We start from the raw sequence: 23,681 nt of genomic DNA, 5'->3' as shown, positions 1-23,681 counted from the left end.
TCTTCCCTTCATTGCACACAGTCCCCCTGCGCTTTGCTCTCCCTGCTGTCAGTGGACAGAAGCTAATAGGGAACGAGATATTCATGCAAAAGGCCTTTGGAAATATTCATTGCTCATCTCTTAACAAGATTACCCCTGAAATCCTCCATTGCTCTGAGGGAGCTTTAAAGCCTTTCAGGCTCTCGGTAACCATAGCAGCACAGATGTGAAAAGGAAGGGGAGACAACTGATGTGAAAAATCACTGGGGATGTGCAGACAGGCTGCGTGCGGCTGCAGCATCCGGCTGCTTGTCTGCAGCACGCTCCTTTGTCTCACAGAGCCAGGGCTGGCTCTGCACCTTGGCCACACCGTGCAGGACACATCCACTCCTAACAGGAACGACTGCAGGTGGTGGTGGTGATGTAGTGGTGATGTAGTGGTAGGGTAGTGCTGGCTCCCATGGCACCAGGGTCACCTTTGGGAGCACTCTTTGGGAGCCCCTCCATGGCTGGTGCTGCTGCTTGGTGCTCCCATTGTGTCCATCGGCTCACAGCTCCTTCCCTGTGGGATGCTGGCAGTAACAGGGATGGTTTAGAGCCAGGCCCAGGTTTGGAGCCCATGGTCCCTGTTCCCTCCTGCCTCCTCTTTCACCTTGGGTACCATTTCTGCACCTGTAAGTGAGATGGGTGCTGCTGAGGTTGAACAGATCCATGTTTTGAGGCCCTTTGGAATAAAATACTGGGAAAGAAGAAAGCAGTGAGGGCACCACACAGGTCCCCAGCACCTCCTGAGAGCTGGCTGAGCCCTGCAGAGCTTCGCCATAGCTGGCTGGGAGGACCTGCAGGAAACCTCTTTCATCTCCTTTCTTGAAAGCCTCCATCACTTTGTCTATTTAAGCACTAAGAGGCATTAACCCCAGTCTTTCCTAGTTAAAATAGTGGGGTTTGGCTTTACACAGCTTCCAAAGCTGGGGTGAGATTACTTGTCATGCCCTTTTCCCTCTTCATCTTCGGTTCTTCATTCCCACTGATGCTGGTGATGCACCAGGCATGAAAATGTGGTCACTGCTTTGTTAATGTGCCTAAAAGCAGCTCATCCATCCCTTCCCCTTCACATAAAGTCCTATGGATGTGCTATTACATCTTCCATGTCCTCAGCATCTTCTAACTCCTGAGGCTCTGTCCTTAGCATGCCTACAACATGACAACAAGTGGGGAATTAAGAGGCAGGAATAATTGTTGTGAAAAGGGCTTTTGGAATCAACAGGCTCAATTCAACCAGAACCAATGGCTGAAACTGGAACTTTGCTATGGAAAGAAAAACAACTGTATCTAAACTACACAAACGGGTCCAAAGCCAGAAAACCCCCACGCACGCACAAAGGTAAGAAGATAAAACTCATTTTAGCTCTTGAGCAAGTTCCCTTTGTATTTGCACTTGGCATAAATCAGCTTCTGAACCAACCGTAGCATGAAATAGGGATGGTGACTGCTGGGGAAACACGGGGCAACCTGTACCTCTATGAGCAAACTCCCTTCTGGAGCTGATGCCCATCCATGCGGAGACGGGCATGGGCACACATCCCACCTCTTGGCCTGACGAACCCAGCAGCCGTTGTGGGGCACTGTTTCACTGAAGCAGGTCACAGCCCATGACCACTCAGCATCGCAGAGGTTGTGATGCATCATTTCATGGAGATCTTGTTTTCCCCCTCAGGTTAAATCTGTCACAGAGTAACTGACAGCTGAAAGTGCCGGTTCTGACACATGGGATTCAGGCAGAGCTTATGCTCCCCCTCAGGTCAAATATCTCATGGGTCCAAGGAAGAGCTGGGAACGTTTGCAGCACCCCTGTGTGAAAACAAGTCCCCAGCCCCAGGTGAGTGTAAGAAACACCGTGGGTACATCGGCCAGCTCCTGCCATGTCTGCCCATGAGCTACCCAATGGGTGAGGGACCACGGCTGAGCAGGGATGCTGCCAGCAAGCCCATGCCGGGTACCACAGGTTAATCCGCAGGGAGCACAGGAGGGCAGGGCAGCCTGTGCAGTGTGACGGCTGCAACGCTGCCGGCTCCCTGGCGCTACTGACAGTGGTGAGAGATGCAAGTGCAATGTGCAACGTAGCGCGGTGCTCCCCAGGGCTGCAGTGGCTTCCCAGGACTGAGCTCCGCGGATTGGCCCGGAGCACCCCACTCTCCTCCCTCCCTGCCCTCCTCCTTCAGCACCCACAACCCACGGAGATTGGACAGTCGGGTGCCACATGGCAGAGGGAGTCAGGATACAAAACCAGCTGGACTTGGGGACTGTAGCGGCAGAACAGCCGGGAGAAGTTTGCAGGGAGGTGGAACCAAACTTCCCTGCCTGCAACGAGCCGGTGCCGGGGAGGACAGAGGGACAGACACCAGGGCTGCAGCCACCCAGGGAGCCCTTTGAGGTGAGCACCAGCAGCATCCTGTCCCCTCTGCGCCATGTCCCTGGTGGTGAAGGAAAAGAACCATGTGCGCTTGGTCTTCCTGGGTGCTGCCGGCGTGGGTAAGACATCCCTCATCCGCCGCTTCCTGATGGACACCTTCGAGCCCAAGCACCGGCGCACGGTGGAGGAGCTGCACAGCAAGGAGTATGAGGTGAGCGGGGCCACGGTCAAGGTGGAAATCCTGGACACCAGTGGCAGTTACTCCTTCCCGGCCATGAGGAAGCTCTCGATCCAGAACAGCGATGCCTTCGCCCTGGTCTACGCCGTAGATGATGCCGAGTCCTTTGAGAGCGTCAAGAGCCTGCGGGAGGAGATCCTGGAGGTGAAGGAAGACAAATTCCCTCCCATCGTGGTGGTCGGCAACAAGGCAGAGAGCGGCAGCGAGCGGCAGGTGCCGGTGGAGGATGCTCTGTCGCTGGTGGAGCTGGACTGGAACAGCCGCTTCGTGGAGACGTCGGCCAAGGACAACGAGAACGTGCTGGAGGTGTTCATGGAGCTGCTGCAACAAGCCAACCTGCCCGCCCGGCTCAGCCCCGCGCTCTGCAAGAGGAGGGAGACGCTGCCCAAGGAGCAGGCACTGAGGCCTCCCATGAACAAGACCAACAGCTGCTCCGTGTGCTGAGCCCAGGGCCGGAGGAAGGTGCTGGAGGCAGCAGGACCAGCTGGAACCTCAGGTGGGCTGGGAGGGGAGAGGCCAGAACCAACCATGCTGCCTCCAACCTCTTCCCTCCCCATCCCCACCCTGCCCAGCGGGACCGGGGAGAGCTAGAGATGAGCAGGGACTTGGAAGGGATGCGGGATGCTGGGGGGGTGCAGGGAGAGGGCGAGTTCCTGAAGAGGCAGGAGGGGAACCTGGGAAACAGGCAGATAAGCAGTGGAGCTGTGTCTGTGCCCATCAAAAGGCAGATGTGGGCATCATGCAGCTGCCTTGCACCCACTGGTGCCACTCTCGTGGGTCTCATCCGGGTCTGTGTCACCTCACCCTAAGCACTCCATGTAAAACCTCCTGGCACATCTGCAGTGTCCAAAGCAGCTTTGGGTTTGTACCTGGGTGTAGAGCATGGGATAGGGCAGTCTGTGCACCTCTTGAAGTCTCCCTTTTCTTCTTCTTCTATCTTTAAGCATACCTAATAAACACATTGCTTGAAAATGTCTGGGTTTCTTTCTGCTGTACTTCAAATGCTGCAGCGCCTGATACGAGGGGGTTAAGCCCAGACCCCTGATCACTGAGTTTCACAGAATCCCAGCCTGGTTTGGGTTGGAAGGGACCTCAAAGCTCCTCCAGCTCCAACCCCTGCCACGGGCAGGGACCCCTTCCACTGGAGCAGCTGCTCCAAGCCCCTGTGTCCAACCTGGCCTTGAACACTGCCAGGGATGGGGCAGCCACAGCTTCTCTGGGCCCCCTGTGCCAGCGCCTCAGCACCCTCCCAGGGAAGAGCTTCTGCCTAAGAGCTCATCTCAGTCTCCCCTGTTTAAGTTTGCTTTTCCCTCCTCCGTGCTCACTTGCAGCCCTGGGAGCCTGCCCAGCTCTGCAGCCTCCTCTGGCAGCACCAGGACATTTGGTGCTGAGATTTTCCTGACAATGGAACCTCTGCAGTTTCTATCAAGCAGGAGTAACTACAATTAAAACTGCTCCTATCACATCCAGTGCAGAAAAGAGCAACCATTAAAAGGCAGCTGAGCTGAGACAGAAACCATAAACACAGTACAATGAGATACTAAAGAGTGGGAGAAGGGCACCGAAGGGCAGCATTGACTGTGCCTTAGCATGCACTGCACTGATTTACTCTCCCCTTTCACAGCCCATCCTGCTGTAATGAGCACTTAACCTGCTCAGCGGCCACCCAAACACAATAGATAAAGACATTCAAGCTTGGTGGGTTAAAGAGTCACCCACCCTGCTCCAGACCAGGGGAGCCAGGCACTCAGGGGCCCAGCCCATGGAGGGTCCCTGCTCAGCCCAGCCACGCAGGGTGATGCGAGATCGTTCCCATGATCTCAGCCCCTTCCCAAAACTGGGCAGAGGAGGAGGTGCCCGCAGGGAGCACTCAGCCTCCCTATGGGCATCCCTCACTGGGGCACCATGCAGACACCTTCCCATGGGCACTGGCACAAGGACAGCGACCTCCGGGGGAGCACAATTCCTCCTCCTGGAGCCTGAGGCAGGATGAGGCCCGCGGCAGGCAATGGGGAAGCTTTGCTGCATCCATGGCTCAGGATGCCCTCACTGCTCTCTACCTCACAGCCACAAACCTCGGCCTTTTGGGTTACAATATGATGCTAGAAGCACACAAAAACCTCTTTGCAGTGCATGATCAGGAAGCTGGGATGAGCAGGGCTGCTTGCCACCACCCTCCTGCTTGGTTTGGTCCACAGGAAGGGCGAGAAACAGCTCCTCATGCCCTGGTGAGATCCCAGGCCCTCCCCAGGCTCCCTGAGCTCCCCATGCCCACCCCTGGATCCCCTGGCAGAGCAATAACCCCTGGGTGATCCAGGCCCCCCACTTCCAGCCACCCCTGGCCAGTACCCACGGGGAACAGCAAACACTGGTGCTGAGATGCTGACCTAGATGCTGGAGCTGCAGAAGATGCAGAAATGGAGATACTGGAACTGCAAGAGATGGAGACCAAGATGCTGGAGGTGCAGAAGCAAAGACCGAGGTGCAGGAGCTGCAGGCCGAGCTGAAGGATGTGGAGGGAGCCTCTTGAAGAGCACACCTCCATGTGCCCCTGCAGTACTGGGCTCTAGCAATCAGTGGAGCCATTGGAGGAGCTCACCCAAGCCTGGCTGCCTTATACAGCCCCCTCCTGCCACTCCAGCCCTGCCAGGGGTGGTCCCAAGTGGGGATGAGGGGCAGGGATGCTGCTGGGATGAAGGGCAGTGCTTCCCAGGCCTTTTGTTTCTCACCTGCACAACCTCCTCTTTGGGGATTGAAGGTTTGGGGCTGTTTTTTTGCAGCACTCACCTGAAATCCTGTTGCATGGAGCTGCTTGGCTGGGGTTACACACAGGTGTCTTGTTGGGGTGTTAGGGTTACACACAAGTGCCTTGTTGGGGTGTTGGGGTTACACACAGGTGCCTTGCTGGGGTGTTAGGGTTACACACAGATGCCTTGTTGGGGTGTTGGGGTTACACACAGGTGCCTTGCTGGGGTATTAGGGTTACACACAGGTGCCTTGTTGGGGTGTTGGGGTTACACACAGGTACCTTGTTGGGGTGTTAGGGTTACACACAGGTGCCTTGTTGGGGTGTTAGGGTTACACACAAGTGCCTTGCTGAGGTGTTACGGTTACACACAATACCTTGCTGGGGTGTTACAGCTACACACAAGTGCCTTGCTGGGGTGCTGGGGTTAGCAAGCACTGGCCATGCAGGGACATGGTGTGGAAGCTGGGGTTAGGAAGCATTGGGCATGGAGGGATTCTGGCAGGACAAGAGCTTTTAATGTGTCTGTTCCCCGGCAGGGCTGAGGGCTGCAGGGCACCCGAGGGGCTCAGCCCGTGCCCCCCTGCAGGGCTCCACGTTTTGCTGCGGTATCAAACGGCAAAGGAAGCAGCACAGCAGGAGCCCTGGTGCCTGCCCCGGCGCTGTCCTCCGGGTGCTGTGAGCTCTGCCCCCGCTGCGAGCGGAGGGCAATGGGGCTGAGAGAGGTTAAACCCAGGCAGGTTTCGTGTCTCACGGCCCAGGATGCTCGTGTGCAGCCTGTGCCCCACAGAACAGTGATGCTGAGGGCGCTCTGGGGTCCCAGAGGGGTGCCCTGGCTCCCCTCTCAGTGGGATGCAGGAAAGAACCAAGCCCCTGCAGTTCATTTTCTTTCAGCAAGAAGGAAATGGGGGCTGGAACCGGGCGATCTTCAGCTCAGCTCAGCCCCGGAGGGCTCGGCTTATGCAGCCCCGAGCACCGGCAGCCTCAGGCACGGCTTATGCAGCCCCGAGCACCGGCAGCCTCAGGCACGGCTCTTGGTCTCCTTGGGTCAGGGGCACGGAAGATGAAAGGGCTCTCACCCTCAGAGCAGCAGCTCCAGCATGTGGAGGGAGGATACCTGTGATCATGGCCCCAGGGGCAAGCGGAGCCGCTCTGTCTCCATTAACATGAGGCTGTTACAGTGCCCTGGGGCACAGATCCAGGGAAAAGCCTTGGTCTGGATGAGCCACAAGCAAGCACCACACCACTGCTCCCAGGACGGCATGGACAGCTCAGGCAGCGGCAGCAGCAGCAGCAGCACTCACTTTCATCACCCTGGTCCTCTGAGTGAGCTTAGGTTTGAGCCGGTTTTTCACAGGTGTTTGGTGTGTACAGGGCCCTGGTCCTGGGGAGGGGAGATGAGCAAGGCAGCCCCTCTGCTATGCTCTGGTGAGACCCCCCCTGCAGTGCTGTGTGCGGGGCTGGTGTCCTCAGCATAAGGACATGGAGCTGTGGGAGCAAGTCCAGAGAGGCCGCGATATATGGAGACAGGCTGAGAACCGAGACAAGGGGGCACAAAAGCACAATGCAGTCAGTTCTAAGTAACGTTAAGTTTGATGGCTTTGTAATGGAGCATAACTGCGGTGCTTGAAGGCAGTTGACACCATTTTAGGTCCTTAGGACCTTACTACAGAAAAGCAGAATAGAAAAACAGGACCTGGGGATGGGGAGTATCCGGGACTAGCAGGTGCCCAAGGTGGGCGCAGTTAAACTGATAAGTAGAAGGGCAGGATGATTGCTGTGTCTGTAATGTTAATTAAGCTGGTGCTTCAAAGGCTGCCAGAAGTGATGAAGGTCGTTGGGAGCAGTAAACAGAGACCAGCCCCACCAGTTTTGTATGCATGGGGGGAACTTTCTGGAAAATGATGTAATTAATGTGTAGCCTCATGAATATGTATGTGTGCCCAGTGACCATATAAAGATGCACACACATTAGGAGAAGGTATCCCCCGTGTCTCCCGGCTCCATAATAAAGAATACCTGCTGTCAGCTTGAAACTGTTGGCGAGTTTGTTCCTGGAGTTTTCTCCGAATCACAACATTGGGGCTGTTCAGTCTGGGGAAGAGAAGCTGCGTGGGGACCTCAGAGCAGCTTCCAGTGTCTGCATCAGTATCTATCCAGTGTCTATCTACAAGGATGCTGGACAGGGGCTCTTCATCAGGGACTGTAGAGATAGGACAAGAGGTGATGGGTTCAGACTGAAACAGAGGAAGTTCAGGTTAGATATAAAGTGCCTGATGGGTGCTTGGCGCTGCTCAGGTCCTGATTAATGTGAAGCACAAACACTTAAACCAAGGCATCTGCAAGCAGAACACCTCAAAGCCTCTGTCAGCGGGTTTGTCCTCAGGGCCTTTTGCTACCCGAGGCCTCGGGCGGAGGCTGCTCGGAGCAATTCGCTGTCGCCATCTCGTGGGCAAAGTGGGAATTGCAGCCGGGGATGCGTCGTTCCCGTTTCCTGCTGCCGCAGGGAGGCTGCCCTGGACGGGGGGGCTGCTGCTCCCCAACGATGCTCTGCATCCCGACTGGTGCTCCACGAACACACAGGGATGGGGACGGCGCCAGGGAACAGCCAAGGGCTGAGCACTGCCCTTGCAAACGGCTCTGAAAGTGAACTCACCCGGGCGTTAGGCAGTGCCCAGGTCCTCCTGAGGGACATTGCCCTGTCTGCAGCTGCATGTGTGAGAGGAAGAGGTCAGTCTGCAACACCCGGAAAGCCCAGAGTCGGTCAGCATCGATATTACTGTTCCTGTGAACCCTTCGGACACCCAGAACCCACCTTCCCGGCTAGAACAGGCTGCAGGAGCTGAGGGCTCCGAGTGCTGCAGCGCTGGAAGCATTCCCGAAGAGGATTTAGTGCTTTGCCCTGTAACTGACAGCTCAAGTGACAGGAAATGCAGAGCTTTACTTTTTCAAAATGAAAACCCTCCATTTAGGAGACTGAATGAGTCTGTAAACACCTGAGTTTGTGTCCTGCTTCTTTCCAGGGCTGAGGATCCAGGCAGCCTTCAGGGAACACAATATAAACTCCTGAATGGGCCTTAATAAAACAGGGCTTGTCCAGGCAGGAAAAGAGAGGAAAAGTGGGGTTTGTTCTCCAGACCCAGGTGCTGCCAGCAGTGAACGGGCAGCACCTCATCCCAGCCTCGGGAATGGAGGCTTTTCATTACAGCTCTGCTCATCCCTGTTAAGGCTCCAGCCCTTAATCACAGAGCAGCAAGACCCAGTGGTGCCTGCTCTGCTAGAACCCCCCACATCCCCTGTGTTACCACCCTGCAGACCATGAACTCCTGGCCTCTGCCATGATGCCCAGTAAAAGACTGGATAAATCCTCTAACATGGCATTTGTTCTGAGGTTCCACGCAGTACAGAAGTCACACACATGTCTGTTGCCTCTGGTCCTACCCCTGACTGCAAAGTGCTTTTAAGGATCCATCAATCACTTGCTATGCCAGCTAGAATTCTGCAATTTAAATGCCCAGGAACACTAAGGATAACCCATGTGGGAAATGTGGCTTTTGGCCTCCTCGACTCATTGGAGATACAAAGGGAAAAGGAGGCTCCTTCAGCTCATTCCCTCCAAGTTCCCTTCAGGGAAGTTTCTCAGATGGTGAATCACTGATGTTCTAGCATTTACCTGGATTCTATGAAAGAGATTGAACCATCAGTGTCTGAACTATACAGCAATAAAAAGCACTCTCATCTTGGAGATGTCTGTACTAAAAGACACAATCTGCCACCTATGTGATTGTTTTTGGATAACAATCACCTATGTGATGGTTTTGGATTGTTTTGTTTTTTCCTCTTCCCTCATCTAAGGACAAAAGCAAAACTTACTTCACCGTATCTTGTATTTCTCATAATGAGGGTTTAGTGCTTTGTGCTTCATCTCCACTAACCGGTGACCAAACAGTGTTCTGCTGCAAAGCATCAGCTTCATTCTGCATCAACCCCAGTTTTAGTCTAATAGAAAGCAGCAGCACCAATGCCTGGTGCTGGGCTGGAGTCACTGGTCCCAAAGATGCTGAAGCACTATGGGGAAATGATTGAGTCTGCTCCCAACTCCCCTCCCATCCAGGTTATTGAGTACATTCACTGGGCACCAAAAGCTTAAAATGCAGTTCAGGGAGACAGCACCATGTAGTAACCATGCTGAGAAGCAAGAATAAAGGGATATTAGAGTAGCTTTAAAACCACTCTTTCTATGTGCTCTTGTTTTCATACTGGTGGTATTGAGAAAACCATTACTGAGCAGAGCTACTAGGGAAAACCAATTTGTTGGTTGCTTTGTGGTGCTTTTTCCTTAATCTGAGCAATTTTGAGCTGCCTCAGGAATGAAACTCACCCACAAACCAACTCCATCCTCACACACTCCCTTCTAGCCCCATCCCTGTGTTCTCGCCCTCCTTACCAGCTACATCCTGCTTGCGATGCTGCACACTTGGAGGTGTTGGCAAAGGGCAGCTCTCCCCACCCTGGTAGTGTTTTGGAAGCTGTTCAGCAATGAAAGCATCACAAGGTAATAAATCAGAGCTATTTGCCAATTTGCCCTCTCCCTGCAGGCTGTTCCTGCTCAGCGATGGACATTGACGTCTGTCCCCCCTTATGTATTTCAGGTATTTAATGCTTGTGCTGAGTCCTCTACCAAGCACAGTTACATATTATGTATTTCTGAGTAGGCAACCTGTATAGCTCACACTGGTAGAAGGGGCAATGCTTTACCTGCAGAATAACCATCTCTGCCTTTATCAGAAAGTTTCCTGTAATCTATTAGGAGAGATGGAAAGGATACAGATGAGTACCAAGAGAAGGCAGAAAAAGCAGCTTCCTACTTGAAATCAGATAAAATTAATGAAAACTGGGGTTTTTTTCATGCTCCTGTGGTGTAAAGCAGTAAAGCATCACTGTGAACTATGAATAATGCAGCCAAAACACGGAGACCTACTGCAAAAATGAGAAGAGAATCTGCCCCTTCCCAGCGCCATCAGTAACTCAGGCTGTTAGTCTGCTTGCATACATCCTTTGGTATAGATTAACTTAAGATGAATTAAGAAGTGGGGAAAGGCTCCAGGAGATAAAACCATAGAGCAATTGCAAGGGGATCTGCCACAACTTGGAATGTTGTCAAGCCCATTCCCTGACCAAAATGGAACATTGAAACCAAGGAACTCTTTCATTACGTCTGGATAGACACAGGTGTGGCCCAAGGCAAACCAGCTTTACTAATCACAGTATTTATTGAAAGCAAAGCAATCTGATTGTGTTTTAGACCATTTTTAATAACCCTGAAATCATGACTGCACTGGGACCACATTTTCATCAGAGAAAATTTACAAGCAACTTGTTTCCAATGCATCTGACAGTGAAAAACCCAAGCACCGAGAGCACACACAGGACAAAATACTGTATTCATTCTTAATGGAGCATCTTCATTAGAGGGAAGATCACGGTGGGAGTGTGAGGGGTCCCAAAGGGTCAGCTCGACTGTCCTTGCACAGGCTGGATTGGTCGTTGGAGGATGAAGTCTGGAAACTTGCAGCAAGCAATAGTTAACCTGAGCGATTGGGTGCATCCCCTGGACGGAGACACCCAGACCCCACTAGAACATGGGCATGAGTAGTCCGTCCTCCCTCAGGAAAGCTACAGTGTGGGCAAGTGCTGGCAGTGCCTCTCCCAGATTCCAAGGGCACGTGTGTGTTGCTGGAAGAGACCCCTTGGGAAGGGAGTGGAATGTGACAGGACAAAAGTTGGGCTGCTCCCGTAGATGTTAAGGTTTCACGGTTATGTTACTGCCTTCAGAGCAACACAAGGATCTGGGTGAAACAGTCCAAGAGACCTGCAGGGAGCTGAAGTTGTCCTGTGCCGGGTGGATGTGCCCATGGCTCCTTCAAATAACCACTAAGGAGAACACTGTGAATCACAGGCATCCCCAGACACGTACAGAGCTGCCCTTTACCTTGGGCTGGCTGGGGACAGCAGGCATCTGCACAGGTTACAAGAGTTCGTGTGAGCTCCATATCCAGTGCAGCAGAGCTCCCATTCCCTGAAACTGGCTACGCAGGACTTGAGCAGAGCTTGTACATTCAGCACCAACACAGCGATACAGTGAGCACACCTCCATCGGGACAACATGACAGACATCTAGCAGCAGTCCATACACAACAGCAGGAGATGGTCTTCACAGGTCACCTCTGACGTGGTACCACAGGTCACGCTCCACACTATAGCTGCCCATAACCCCAATCCTAAAGGGTTTCTCAATTCCATTTCCAGACTCTTACAACTCCAATAATTCTTAACATATACAGATATCCATATACATTTGTTTTAATTGAAATGCTCCTTCACATACACAATCATCTATTGAATTATCAAGAACAATAATGCATTTCTGGAGCAGAAGAGCAAACCCATCTGCTTTGCCAGTGCCACCCACAAATGAGACAAGGAACTAAGAAGTTTGACAGTTTCAGACCATCTAGGAAAGAGAAATTCTCTTGCCTGAAGCCAGGGGAGACATGCAGTGAAAGTGCCATGGAGGGTACAGCAAATGCAATGTACAGGAAAACACAGAATTGGTAAAACCTGTTTTCTGGTAAAGATTCAGGAGGCACCAGGAGAATCCTTCTATCAGGAGCCAGCTTCACCATTGCAGGAACACTGGGTAGCATTAAAGCAGAAGAGTGACACTGAAAGTAAAAGGAACTACACAAACATCCAGAGACTGATCTTGGCCACGAGCTGATTGCCTTTAACACAGCAGGGTGGATACTAACTTTTAAGAGTGCATCTGACTTGCAAAAAGCTGTCTCTGCCAACCTTATGGAAGACAAAAGCTCTTGTTGGCTAAAACACGCGACTCCGTACGGGACTTTGATGTCCAGGCAAAGAAAACCCGGGGACCCTGAAACTCAAGAGGAAAAAAACCCAAAGAGAACTGAAAGCAATCAAAAGACCAAGGAAGGAGAAGAAAACCCAAGGCAACTCTTTTCTGAGGGTTTCATTACAAACACCTGTGCAACTTCAGGGCAGTGGCAATTAGAGAGGCTTCAGGCTGGGTGTTTCTGTGTAGAGACCAGAATTACTCACCCCGAGCCTAGATTTGGCAATTTTTAACTGTATCCTGTCTGAGGCAAACTGCTAACTCCTTGAGAGTTGTTTGGGTCCCCCCCAGCCCCACAGGCCATTCTTATTTCATGTATGGCAGAGCAGCCGATGGTCCTGGTGACAACAAGGCCAGGTGACAGCTGTGGTGGGGGTAGAGCTGTTCAGGGCTGTGGGCCTTTCTGGTTAATCCAGGCTAGGTTTTTCCCTTCTCAGCTGAATCAGTGGACTGGGTTTTACTGCATCAACTCGTAGCTATAGACCTGTAAATCCCACTGCCCATATGAATCACCTTGCTGCCACCGAGAAGTGAACTGATTCCATGAGGCTGGAGGAGAAGGTAAGCTCATCTGTAGAAGAGATGGAGCAAGGTCAGGTCCCTCCATGGATTTCTTGGGCTTCATCTCCTGTGCCTTACGTCAGCCACAGGAAAATACCTTAATTTCAAAACCTGAAAGACCAAATATGAAAATATTTTGCTGTTTCTCCCTTATTTACAGGCTATTTGCCCACCTCATACAAGTTAGTGGAACTGGTGGTTTAGAGACATCCAGGTCCAGAGTATAGGAGGCAATGGGGTGGTAGAGCTAGAGTGGAACCTTCAGCCTCTCAACAGTGCCAACAAGTCATCCCCTACAAGACTAAAGACATGAATAAATGAGAAAACCATCACTCTAACAAAAATGATTAGTGCAGCACTTGTGGATGCATTAAGCCAAAGGTTCATGGTACAAGCATTCCAGGTATAGGAATGCCACCACCAACATGAAGACTGAAGGGTGTGTGATGACACTTGCAGGAGGGATTTGCCTGGCTGTACACTTGGCTCTCATTAACACTGAAAGAGTTAAACTTCTTCCATGAAATACCTTAACAGATTTTATATATATATATATATATTCAGTATCCCCTGCTTAAAAGAAAAATACACATTATTTCAACAGCCAAGAAAAAACTGCAATTTATTAAGTTTCAAAGAATCTTCGTACTCTTGAAAGCAACTTTCGGTGCATGTTCTTTAACAATCACATTCTATGAGGAGAATAAACATTAAAAGCCACAATTGTTGTTTTTTAATCTCAGAGTTACAGACATCTTGAATCCAAAAGAAAAGGCAAAAAAAATATACCCAACCAAAAACAAACAAACAAAAAAAGCCCCAAATGCCCTTCCCCCTCCCCACCCCGAAACCAGAAATTTTCATTCCCAATTTTAAAATACCCGGAGTTTTTTCTACAACTCAATGCTAAAGTTCAGCATGGAAAATCGTATGTAAACACGCACATACACACATACATATTTTATATAAGTGTGTGTGTATGGAGCTATATAAAATATATATGTTGGAGGCGTGTAATGGCAATGAGATGCACTTACTCTGAGGAAAGGTTATGCAGCTAAATACACTACTAAACCTCGAGAGAAAAGAAAAACAAGTCTTGAACCCAGTTTGTGCATAGTTCATGATCCTCTAGAAAACCAGCTTTTGTTAATTTGCAATCTTGCAGGACCCTTTACATCTGATAAAACCATTAAAAAGCTAATCTTCCAAAAAAACAAAAAACCCAAAAAAAAGAACAGAAAGAAAACCAAAAAAGAAACCAAAAATGTAATGCACAAGTTTCCTGATCCAAGCAGGCAGGGAGCACAACGTTCATATAACTTTTAAAACATACGTGACGTGTATGTTATTCCATTGTCTTTCTTCCTTTCAAAACAATCAAAAACATTGATCTTTTCTTTTAAACATAAAGCAATTTTTTTTCAATATATAAAGCACTCTTCAAACATCTATTTCTTTTTGAGTCCATTATTTGGTAAATATGTAACTGCTACACATTAGATTAGGTATTTTCTTCTTTCTTACTGTCTTTTTTTTGATTTTCTTTTCTTTTTTGTGTTTTTTTGTGGTTTTTATCTTTTTTTTTTTATTTTTTTTCCCATTTTTTGTAATAATATCTTCAGTGCTAGGAGTTGGGTTTTAAAAATACATGAAATGGTGTGGAGTTGCTCCTCGGGAAACCCGGCTTTCCTGAGACATCTTCCACCATGTGCAAGATAGTGATCACAAAGGTATCGCCACTTTGACGACGAGGAGGAAAAAACAACAACCCAAAAAAAATATATAGTACACAGCAATGGCCAAAGAAAAGGAGAATACAACAACACTGTTCAATCCCAGAGCTCTGAAGTAGCGTATCTTCATTCTGAAAATAAGTTTTTCTTTACGATGGAAGTCTTTTTTTTTTCCTTTTTATTTTTATGTTTTTTTTCTTTTTTTTTCTGTTTAAATTCCTTTTTTTTTGTTTTTATTTTATTTTAAAGTTTGAAGGAGAAAAAAAAAGGTCTGTAAACAGGTGGGAGCCACAACTCCTGGCTCCTCCAAAAGCAGTCAAAACCTATGTCCAAGTGCTTGTTTCTGTTCCTGCTTGCAAGGGAACTATCAACTCTTTACAATTATCTATGGCCACAGTTCAACAAGAGTATTTTTTTGTTAAACTTTATATATTCCGAATGGAAAAATGGTGCAATACTCCGGTAATTTTCTTGCATTAGTCCACAATAAAAAGCTGCTAAAGGTAGATATACATATTATTCTCCAGAGATACACACTGTCATTTTTAAAATGCGATAAGAGTCCTTGAGTAAACATTTACACGTGAATTGTCGCCGGCCCCTTCTATCAGTTTCTTTCCTTTTATTTTGACTTTTGACCATTCTAGGATTAGCTACAAGAAGGGCTGCGGACACTCAGTGCAAAGTTAGAAGCTAATAACAATTAAACATTTGACCAATGAGCAAATAAAAAGCATATACTGAATAAAGGGAGAAAATTCACCCTTTCAGTGAACCCCCTCCCTGGGCACACAGGGACACACGCACCCGCACAGGCACCCGCACACACACATACGGCTGTTCCAACACAAACAGAGGCTGAGCTTGAAGAACAAAAATCCTTAGAGCCTGGTTTTTGTGTACTGATGCCGACCTGGAAGTGTAATAATTCAACTTAGAAAGTGTTCACATTTTGTTGTTGGCCTGCTGGATTCAAGTATTTGCATGTTGATATGGTTTGTGGTTTGGTGGGTGGGTGGGTTTTTTTTTTGTTGTTTGGTGTTTTTTTTACTATTTTTTATTTTTTTTTAATTTTTATTTTTTACTTTTTTATATTTTTGGGATTAAAAAAAATGACATGAAAAAAGTAATGAAACAAGGGTAATGTGCATAGGCAGATCCATGGGAGTAGTGGACACAGAGATAGCCCGACCCTGCCCTCCCCCCAGCTCAACCTGTACAGTCCATAGTTACCATTCCAACTCGTCTCTTTTCTGTACCAATGGTAAATATCACACTTCACCCTTTCTGATTATTGGGTCCGCCTCTGGTAATGTGCATAATAGTCACAGGCTCATTTTAAATAGGCTTTCATTTCCCCCTTCCCCTCCCTCCCCTCCCCCAGTTGATAAAATAACCCTTTCCAGCCCAAATTCTGAAAAGTGCCCTTCATGATAGACCTATTCTAAGCAGCTTTTATACTTCGTTTTGAAAAAATCACCATACAAACATAAAAAGACAACATAAAACAAAAAGCCATGAAAACAAAAAACAATAAAACCTGTCATTAGCATGTGACACTGACCAAAAGTAGCCCATACTGTTTCATGAACAGTTCACAAGGACTTCTGCAGTTTCATAGTCGATATTGGACAGAGGTACTAAAAAGGGCTGCCAGTCTGATCTGTTAAAGCTGGATTCTTCATCAAGCCCGGGACTGGAAAGGGTTACAATTTTATTTTTCCTTTAGTGCTGATGATTGTTATTTTCCATTTTGTTTCTCTTGTTTCCTAGATGGACTCCCCACTGAGAAGATCACCCGGAAGAAGAGTATTCAAAGGTGTCGGGCTGCCGATAACTCTGCCGTCGTCGGTGCTCGGGGGTCCCCAAAGGCTGCTGGAGTACTGGGGCACCCCACCCCAGAGCAGGTCGCTGCTCCCCTTGCCCCCCAGGCAGGGAGTGTTCCAGTGCCCGGCGTCGTTGCGCACCAAGCCATGGGAGCTGCTGGAGGAGCCTAGGCGGGTCTGGTTGGTTCCAGTGTTGGACTGCCAGCTGGAGGTGGGCGGCAGCGCCTGGCCTTGTGCTAAGAAACGGTTGACTTCTTCCTCACCAGCAAACTCGGCCAGGATAGTAGTGTTTCCCAGGACACACCTGAGGGCAGAGAGAAAAGGTGGAGCAACACAAAACAACGGGAGCGAAAGGCATTTCTGGAAACATCCAAGATGGGTATCACAGCATGGTTTGGGTTGGAGGGGACCCTAAAGCTCATCTGGCTGTGCTGGGAACACATTTCCAACATCTGTGCTCTGAAGTTTGGTTTGTACTTCAGTACAACTCACCACACATCCTGCAAAGTTGAAGGATTTGTCTTACCCTCAACCCCATTTCTTGAAAGCTCTTTTCTTTAATAGTATGTTTAAAATTCATTTCCTCTGTGTATGTTTAAGAGTAACTGTGTGACTAATGCAAGGGATGCAGAATTTTTCCAAGAACCTAGGTTTTATCTTCTAGAATTAATTTTGCAACCTAAATCTTCTAAAGAAGAGAACATAAACCTACCTGGCACTGTCTGCCTAAACCTCTGGGTCTCTGTATTAGTTCAGTCTCACTGTTGCAGAGTGTGTAACTCTGAACATGCACATCAACAACTACACCTCTGTTGTAATACACGTTTGTGATGGCTGTTTCCCCTCACCACCTGACCACGGCCTCTGGTTTGGATGCCATCAAGCTGGGGTTTGGGCAAATGCTCCTTGCTGAAAATCCCATCTTGAGGATTTCTACCTTTCCTAAATGTGTGAGAGATACAAATGCAGGCTTTGAAAACCAGGCATGCTTCTGTTAACCCATCATTGCCAAGTCCACCACTAAACCATGTCCCTAAGTGCCACATCTACACATCTTTTGAACACCTGCAAGGATGTTGAGTTCACCACTGCCCCAGGCAGCCTGTTCCAATGCTGGACAACTCTTTCTGTAAAGACTTTTTTCCCAATATCCAATCTAAACCTCCCCTTGTGCAACTTGAGGCTGTTTCCTCCTAACTCTATCACTAGTTACTTAGGAGAAGACACCAGCCCCCTCCTGGCTCCACCCTCCTGGTGAGGCAGTTGTAGGGAGTGATAAGGTCCCCCCTGAGCCTTCTCTTCTCCAGACTGAACTCCCCAGGTCCCTCAGCCGCTCCCCATCACACTTGTGCTCTAGGCCCTGCACCAGCTCCGTTGCCCTTCTCTGACCCCACTCCAGCACCTCAATGTCTCTCTTGTAGTGAGGGGCCCAGAGCTGACCACAGTATTTGAGGTATGGCCTCACCAGTGCCCAGTGCAGGGGGACAATCCCTGTCCACATCCTGCTAGCTACACTATTGCTGGTACAAGCTGGGATATGAGGCTGTTGGCTCTGTGATGTATTTTCCAGCAATTACGTCCATGTAAACATTTATCTGTGTAACAGATAGTGGCTGGTATCTCTTGGAACTCTAATACTGTCCTGCTGGCTTCCACAAATCCCATTGTATTTTTACCATTGACACCCTGCCAGCAAACCAAGTGCATTTATAGCTCAAGCCTTTTCATTCACAAAGGTCTGTCCTGTCCTTATCAGCACTGTAACTGTAGTGATGCCACAACCTATTAAAAATAAAACAATTTACAGGGAGACTTTCCAGATCACTGACAGTGTAAGGAAGTTACCATCTGCATATTTAAAATAAGCATTTCTCTTTAAATTCACATACTAATTTTGCCTTTGGCATTATTTTTTTGACTCAATGCCCACATCTAAACTGATGTAATGCAAGATGGGTTAATTTTTCATCTCCAACTGTTCTGAATGCTGCTTTGTAATATTTAATTAAGGAATCACAGAATGGTTTGGGTTGGAAAGGACCTTAAGATCATCCAGTTCCAACCCCCTGCCTTGTGCAGGGATGCCTCACACTGGACCATGTTGCCCAAGGGTCTGCCCAACCTGGCCTTGAACACTGCCAGGGATGGAGCATTCACTTCTCTGAGCAACCCTCCATAACAGGAAAGTAGCTGCAACTTTACTTATGGCATAACCACTGCTCCCACATTTCTAAGTATAGGGAAGGTAATCAGGACAGTAGTACACCTAGTACTAGACCTCAGAGCAGCATTCCAGTATCTGAAGGGGGTCTACAAGGATGCTGGAGAGGGACTCCTCACTAGGGACTGTAGTGATAGGACAAGGGGTAATGGGTTAGAACTTAAACAGGGGAAGTTTAAATTGGATACAAGGAAGAAATTCTTTACTGTAAGGGTGGTGAGGCACTGGAATGGGTTGCGCACAAGGAAGCAGTGAATGCTCCATCCTGGCAGTGTTCAAGGCCAAACAGAGCCTTGGGTGATATGGTTTAGTGTGAAGTGTCCCTGCCCATGGCAGGGGTGTTGGAACTGGATGATCTTAAGGTCCTTTCCAACCCAAACTATTCTATGATTCTAGTTCCAAGTGGTGTTCCCTCTATGATCAGTACTTTTCATTATACTCACGCCGTAACTTGTTGATACAGAAAGCTGCACTTAAGTACTACCATCAAGTCTCCACATTCTTGATATGCGAGTCAGAATATGCTTATTCTTCCCAACGTTACCAATTTTATCACCCAAAATTCTCTGGCTCTTGCTAATGCCAATTAGTTCCATGGATTTTAAAACACCTCAGAAGCACGTTTTTTGTCAGTCATTTCCTTCAATTTCTTTTCATTCCTCCTTTAAAATGGTGACCACATGAACATATTCTTTATCTATCATTGTTTTGTCCTTTCTGTTGCTCTCTGAAGCTGAAACCTTGTCTTATGCTCTGCTTCCTTTAGAACTCATCACATCTTACAAATTCTGTGTAGCCTTAGAGCTGACAAATTCTTACTGAGCACATTATTAATGGTGAATACCAATTATCACGTTTTTAATGACCTCCTGTTTAGTAGTATATAAGTATCTAGCCCCCAATTATTTTTTCTCTCTCTCATAAGGTAATCTTAAGAATCAGATTAAACTAACTAGTGATAAGTTCTGAGTCCTAGCAAATGAATGCCTAAGAAAACAGCTGGGAGATAAAACTGGCTTCATAACAAAGGAAAGAGAGTTGAAACGTACATATGCAGAGACTTCTGGGCCTTGGCTGCTTCCTCCTTGGAACTGTAGCGGACCACAGCATTCCCTTGTGTCAGGTTCAAGTGGAATGTTATTAGAGGACCATGTTGCAAGCACAGTGTCCGCAGTGTGGAACCATCAATCTGGTAAGAGGGAAGGGAGGGGGGGAAAGGTTATCTGTATTTTTGTAATTTTAATGCTTTTTAACTAAACAAATTGTAAACTCTGAAGAGTACGTACAGGTAAAGGGGAAGTTTTTCTTCCATAAGAAGAATTTAATTACAGACTTATCACTGTCTTCACTGGGTGAGACATCCTCGTCTTTTTAAGGTTTCCCTACCGTCCAGTGCACAGGATTTTCCAATTTAAGTTAACAAATTATATTTATTGTTAAAAATCTACAGAAGTCCAGAAGTAAGTCAAAGGAAAAACATATTGTTCACAAACACAACTAAATTTCCCCCAAGATTAATTTGGATGTCTAAATTCAAGGCTCTGTGGCTTATGTTTTTCTTTGTGAATGACACCATGTGGAGGACTGAATGATTTGACAGACTGAGGAGAACCACCAAAGCAAAACCCATAGGAAAAGCAGATTTTACATCTCTGTATCTGCTGTAAAAACACATTCACCTCCAAATTTATACATACATAAAAGCTGCACACTGAATTAATGAATAATTAGGGTATTAAAAGTTCATACTTGATTTGACAGCACTTTCAAAACTTAACAAATTCCTTGTAGAAGACAGACACATAATAAATGCAGAATGATTATTTTTCCTTTAAATGAACCAAATGAGCAAGAACAATAAATGTTCTTATTGTCTCTTAAATGTAACAAGTCCCTTTTCCGAACTAGCTATGTACAATTCTGTTTACCTGGGGTGTGAGGTTTCGAAGAACCAGCCAGCTGCTTGTTCTCCCTGAGCTGTCAGTACTCCATGCAGAACCTACAACACAAAGGCCACAATAAAACATATTATCATGCTGAGGGAAGCATATTCCTATAAGAAGGTTTCTTCATATCTTGATTTATTGTCATCTTTTATGAATGAAAACCTGCTTTCATTACAGGTACAAGATCTGTGGCATTTTCACACTCCCACAGTAACTACTAGAAAACTAGTGGGTGCAGGTACAACACTGCAACAAACTGTACCTTCACGTTAAATGAGAATTAATCTGAAAGGCACATTTTAAAAGCAATTCAGACGTCCAAACTCAGATTGCTGCTTGCTATTAAAGTTTTTTATAGCACTGCAGCCTTCTGCTATCTTGCCAATGATAGATTAATGCATATGACTTACTCAAAACATATATCTGCACTGAGAATGATTAAAGATATAAGGACGTAACCAACAAAACCTGCTTTTCCAACTTCAGCCTGGTGTTTTACAATGAGGAACTGACCAAGCTGGATATATATGAGTGGTGTCTGAGAAACCACAGTACATCTGTAGTCACATGTGTGACCACACTCAGGCTCCAGAGAGAATCCTGGAATCAGCTGTATCTGCCCACCAGGTGGGGTTCTGGTGAAGAAAACAGATACAAATAAATGGCAAGAAGAGGGACATTTAATTCCCAACTTAGTGAAAACAGATTAATAAGCCAGTCACCTTTATGAAATAAATGTAATACTTGTGTTTGAAGCTGACTACTTCACATGATACATATACCAGATCCATGGTTTCTAATATTTAGACTTAAGTGAAACAACATCTAAAAAAGAAGCCTGCATGGAAAAAGTTAAAAGACATTCCCCGAGGGCCCTGCAATGCCATGAGGTCCTAAATGCTTCACATCCATGCTCCAAAAATGTGTTCCATATTAAATTCTATGGGCTGATTCGCTCATCTTGAAGCCTTGTAAGCAGTCATAGATCACACCACAAACAAGACACATGTTTAGAAGATATTTTTAGAGATTCAGGAAATGAGGAAATAAAATACCTTAGTTGGGAGTTAAATAATTTGGCAATAACTACGTAAAATTACTAATATGACCACCTCAAAGGTGAGAGCTTCACTTACAGTTTACCCTAACTAAAATAAATGGACACAAACTTCAACCCCTGAATAGACACACTCTACTTGCATCAGACCTCAAATTTCTGGAGCCTAATACACAGCCTCACTATAGCAACACAGAATAAAAGTAAACAGTTCTAAGAAGGCACTGTGGTGTGCTAAAACACAGGAGTTAGGCGCACCCGAGGAGTAAGAGCTGGTCCAGCCCAGGGGACTGGCACCCCATGTCGATGATGGCTTGGTATTTGTTAAGCCCGGAGGTGGTCTTGTAGGAGCAGTAGTGTTTCTGGGTACCTTCCATAGTTCATGGGATAGAGAGGCTTGTGTGTGAGAGATTGGGCCAGAGGACCATGTAGACTTGATGTCTGACAATTTACCTGCAATAGAAAGAAAAAATAAAGTTCCCTTTTGAAAATCTACTAGTTTCATTTCTCATAAAAGATAATACAAGAAAAAAGACCAGAGAATGGACTTAAGTATTTAAAATCTAATTTAAGTCATAATGAAATACTTGAAGATTGTCTCTCTCAAAGGGTTAATAGATCTTAACCACTTTTTCTTACACAACTCATTTTATCTGATATGAAGCAACCAGTATTATGTTCTTCTGATGTATTACTAAAATTCCGAAGATCAAAGACCAACCAAACCTGGATTTCTGAATAGGCAAAGTAACAGAGATTCTTTTTTTCAAGAGTCTGCAAAAGATGAAGTCTTCAGAAGATCGGACGGTATCACAACCTGTCACTGAAACTTCTTACTGTTGAGTTTGTTACCTTATATCTTACTACTGTTCCTGTCAAATCAGAGTTTTTACAAAATAACCCAAGAATAACAACTACAGTTTAGCATTCAGAGTGCTAAAAAAATTGGTTCAACTTCTGCATACCAAACCAAACTCCTTTATTCAGCTTTAAACTTAAACATCCCTGCCTTTCTTCCTTGTACCAACATACACTGTGAAATCTGAGTCCCATTTCCTTCTCATAGCACAGCCCCATACTGTTAATAACATTAACAGCACATGGAATGGACTGAAATGGTCACATCATTGCATCTTCTGCCAGAGCAAATGACATTGTGGTTATACTGCCTTAATGTTTTAATGCTGATTGTAGGCAGGAAGAAAATACTTGGTCTGATAAAGTCCGAGATGCCAAAATCTTGTGGGTTTTTTAAACCCAGGTTTGAATTGGCAGATAAAGCTTATACTGAATCAGCACCTTGCATCAGGCAGCCATTGAGGGGTTTTATCAGTCCTAGAGCCAAATTTACCAGTCGCCAAATCACAGCCTCAGTTCTATACACACACACACTCCACATTTTCTCAATTTATCTGAATCATCTAACTCAATGATTTTATACTGAATCATAACAATTTGAGTGAAAGGGCAACCACTCTCCCATCTTCTTGCACACTGCAGCAGCAAAAATAATTTGACAATGATGATGAAAGCTTTAAACATGGGTAAAATGGTGGGGAGAAAGGGTAAAAAAGCCTGAGTGTTAGAACTCAGACTAGCTCAGCACATGATTCATGCACGTTACCACAGATTAGATGTTGCTATGTCACTACTTCTCATGGGTTTAACACAAAGATTAGGTGACACTGCAAAACAATAACAAGCAAATAAAGCAGAAATGCATGGCAGATAAAAGGAAAGCAAGCCACTCCTTTCTCTTCCTTTCAATGGAGTAAAACATTTCAGATAACCCCTTTTGTTTTCCCATTCTGCTGTATGACCTGGAGGTTGCACCTTCCTTTATTCAAAGAAGGTGTTTTCACTGATTAGATATAAAAATATTAATACAATCCATACAACAGCCCAAACACATTTTTATAATGGAACAAACTGTGTATTTAGGTAGATACTTCACAAGCAATGTCTCTGTGATTTGCAGACAGAGATGCTCAAGAATGTAAAGCTCATTAAAATGAATGAGGTAATTTGTTTAAACCATC

At 46.8% G+C, this 23,681-nt stretch overlaps 2 protein-coding genes across 2 annotated transcripts in view; one reads left to right on the top strand and one right to left on the bottom strand.

The window, feature by feature from the left end:
- Positions 1-2,268: 2,268 nt before the first annotated feature.
- LOC101880297 (GTP-binding protein Rhes-like) lies at positions 2,269-3,252 on the top strand. Its single transcript, XM_034067797.1, has one exon. The coding sequence runs from the start codon at positions 2,448-2,450 to the stop codon at positions 3,072-3,074; it is 627 nt and encodes a 208-aa protein (XP_033923688.1). The 5' UTR covers positions 2,269-2,447; the 3' UTR covers positions 3,075-3,252.
- Positions 3,253-15,976: 12,724 nt separating this feature from the next.
- Positions 15,977-23,681, bottom strand: part of TNRC6C (trinucleotide repeat containing adaptor 6C) — a 98,819-nt gene continuing 91,114 nt past the window's right edge. The window contains exons 21-24 of the mRNA XM_031044819.2: positions 21,901-22,095; positions 20,568-20,638; positions 19,689-19,828; positions 15,977-16,722 (exon numbers count right to left, since the gene is read on the bottom strand). Coding sequence (XP_030900679.2) covers positions 16,362-16,722; positions 19,689-19,828; positions 20,568-20,638; positions 21,901-22,095 — 767 coding nt within the window. The 3' untranslated portion in view covers positions 15,977-16,361. The remainder of the gene's footprint in view (positions 16,723-19,688; positions 19,829-20,567; positions 20,639-21,900; positions 22,096-23,681) is intronic.

The sequence above is a fragment of the Melopsittacus undulatus genome, chromosome 11, assembly GCF_012275295.1.
Source record: "Melopsittacus undulatus isolate bMelUnd1 chromosome 11, bMelUnd1.mat.Z, whole genome shotgun sequence".
In the NCBI taxonomy this organism is placed as follows: Eukaryota; Metazoa; Chordata; class Aves; order Psittaciformes; family Psittaculidae; genus Melopsittacus; species Melopsittacus undulatus.
The sequence above is the reverse complement of the archived record's forward strand: the minus strand, read 5'-3'. Positions and strand labels throughout refer to the sequence as shown.

Bases quoted from the DNA above. Each gene is read 5' to 3' on its own strand.
- LOC101880297 (XM_034067797.1), top strand. From the start codon at position 2,448: ATGTCCCTGGTGGTGAAGGAAAAGAACCATGTGCGCTTGGTCTTCCTG.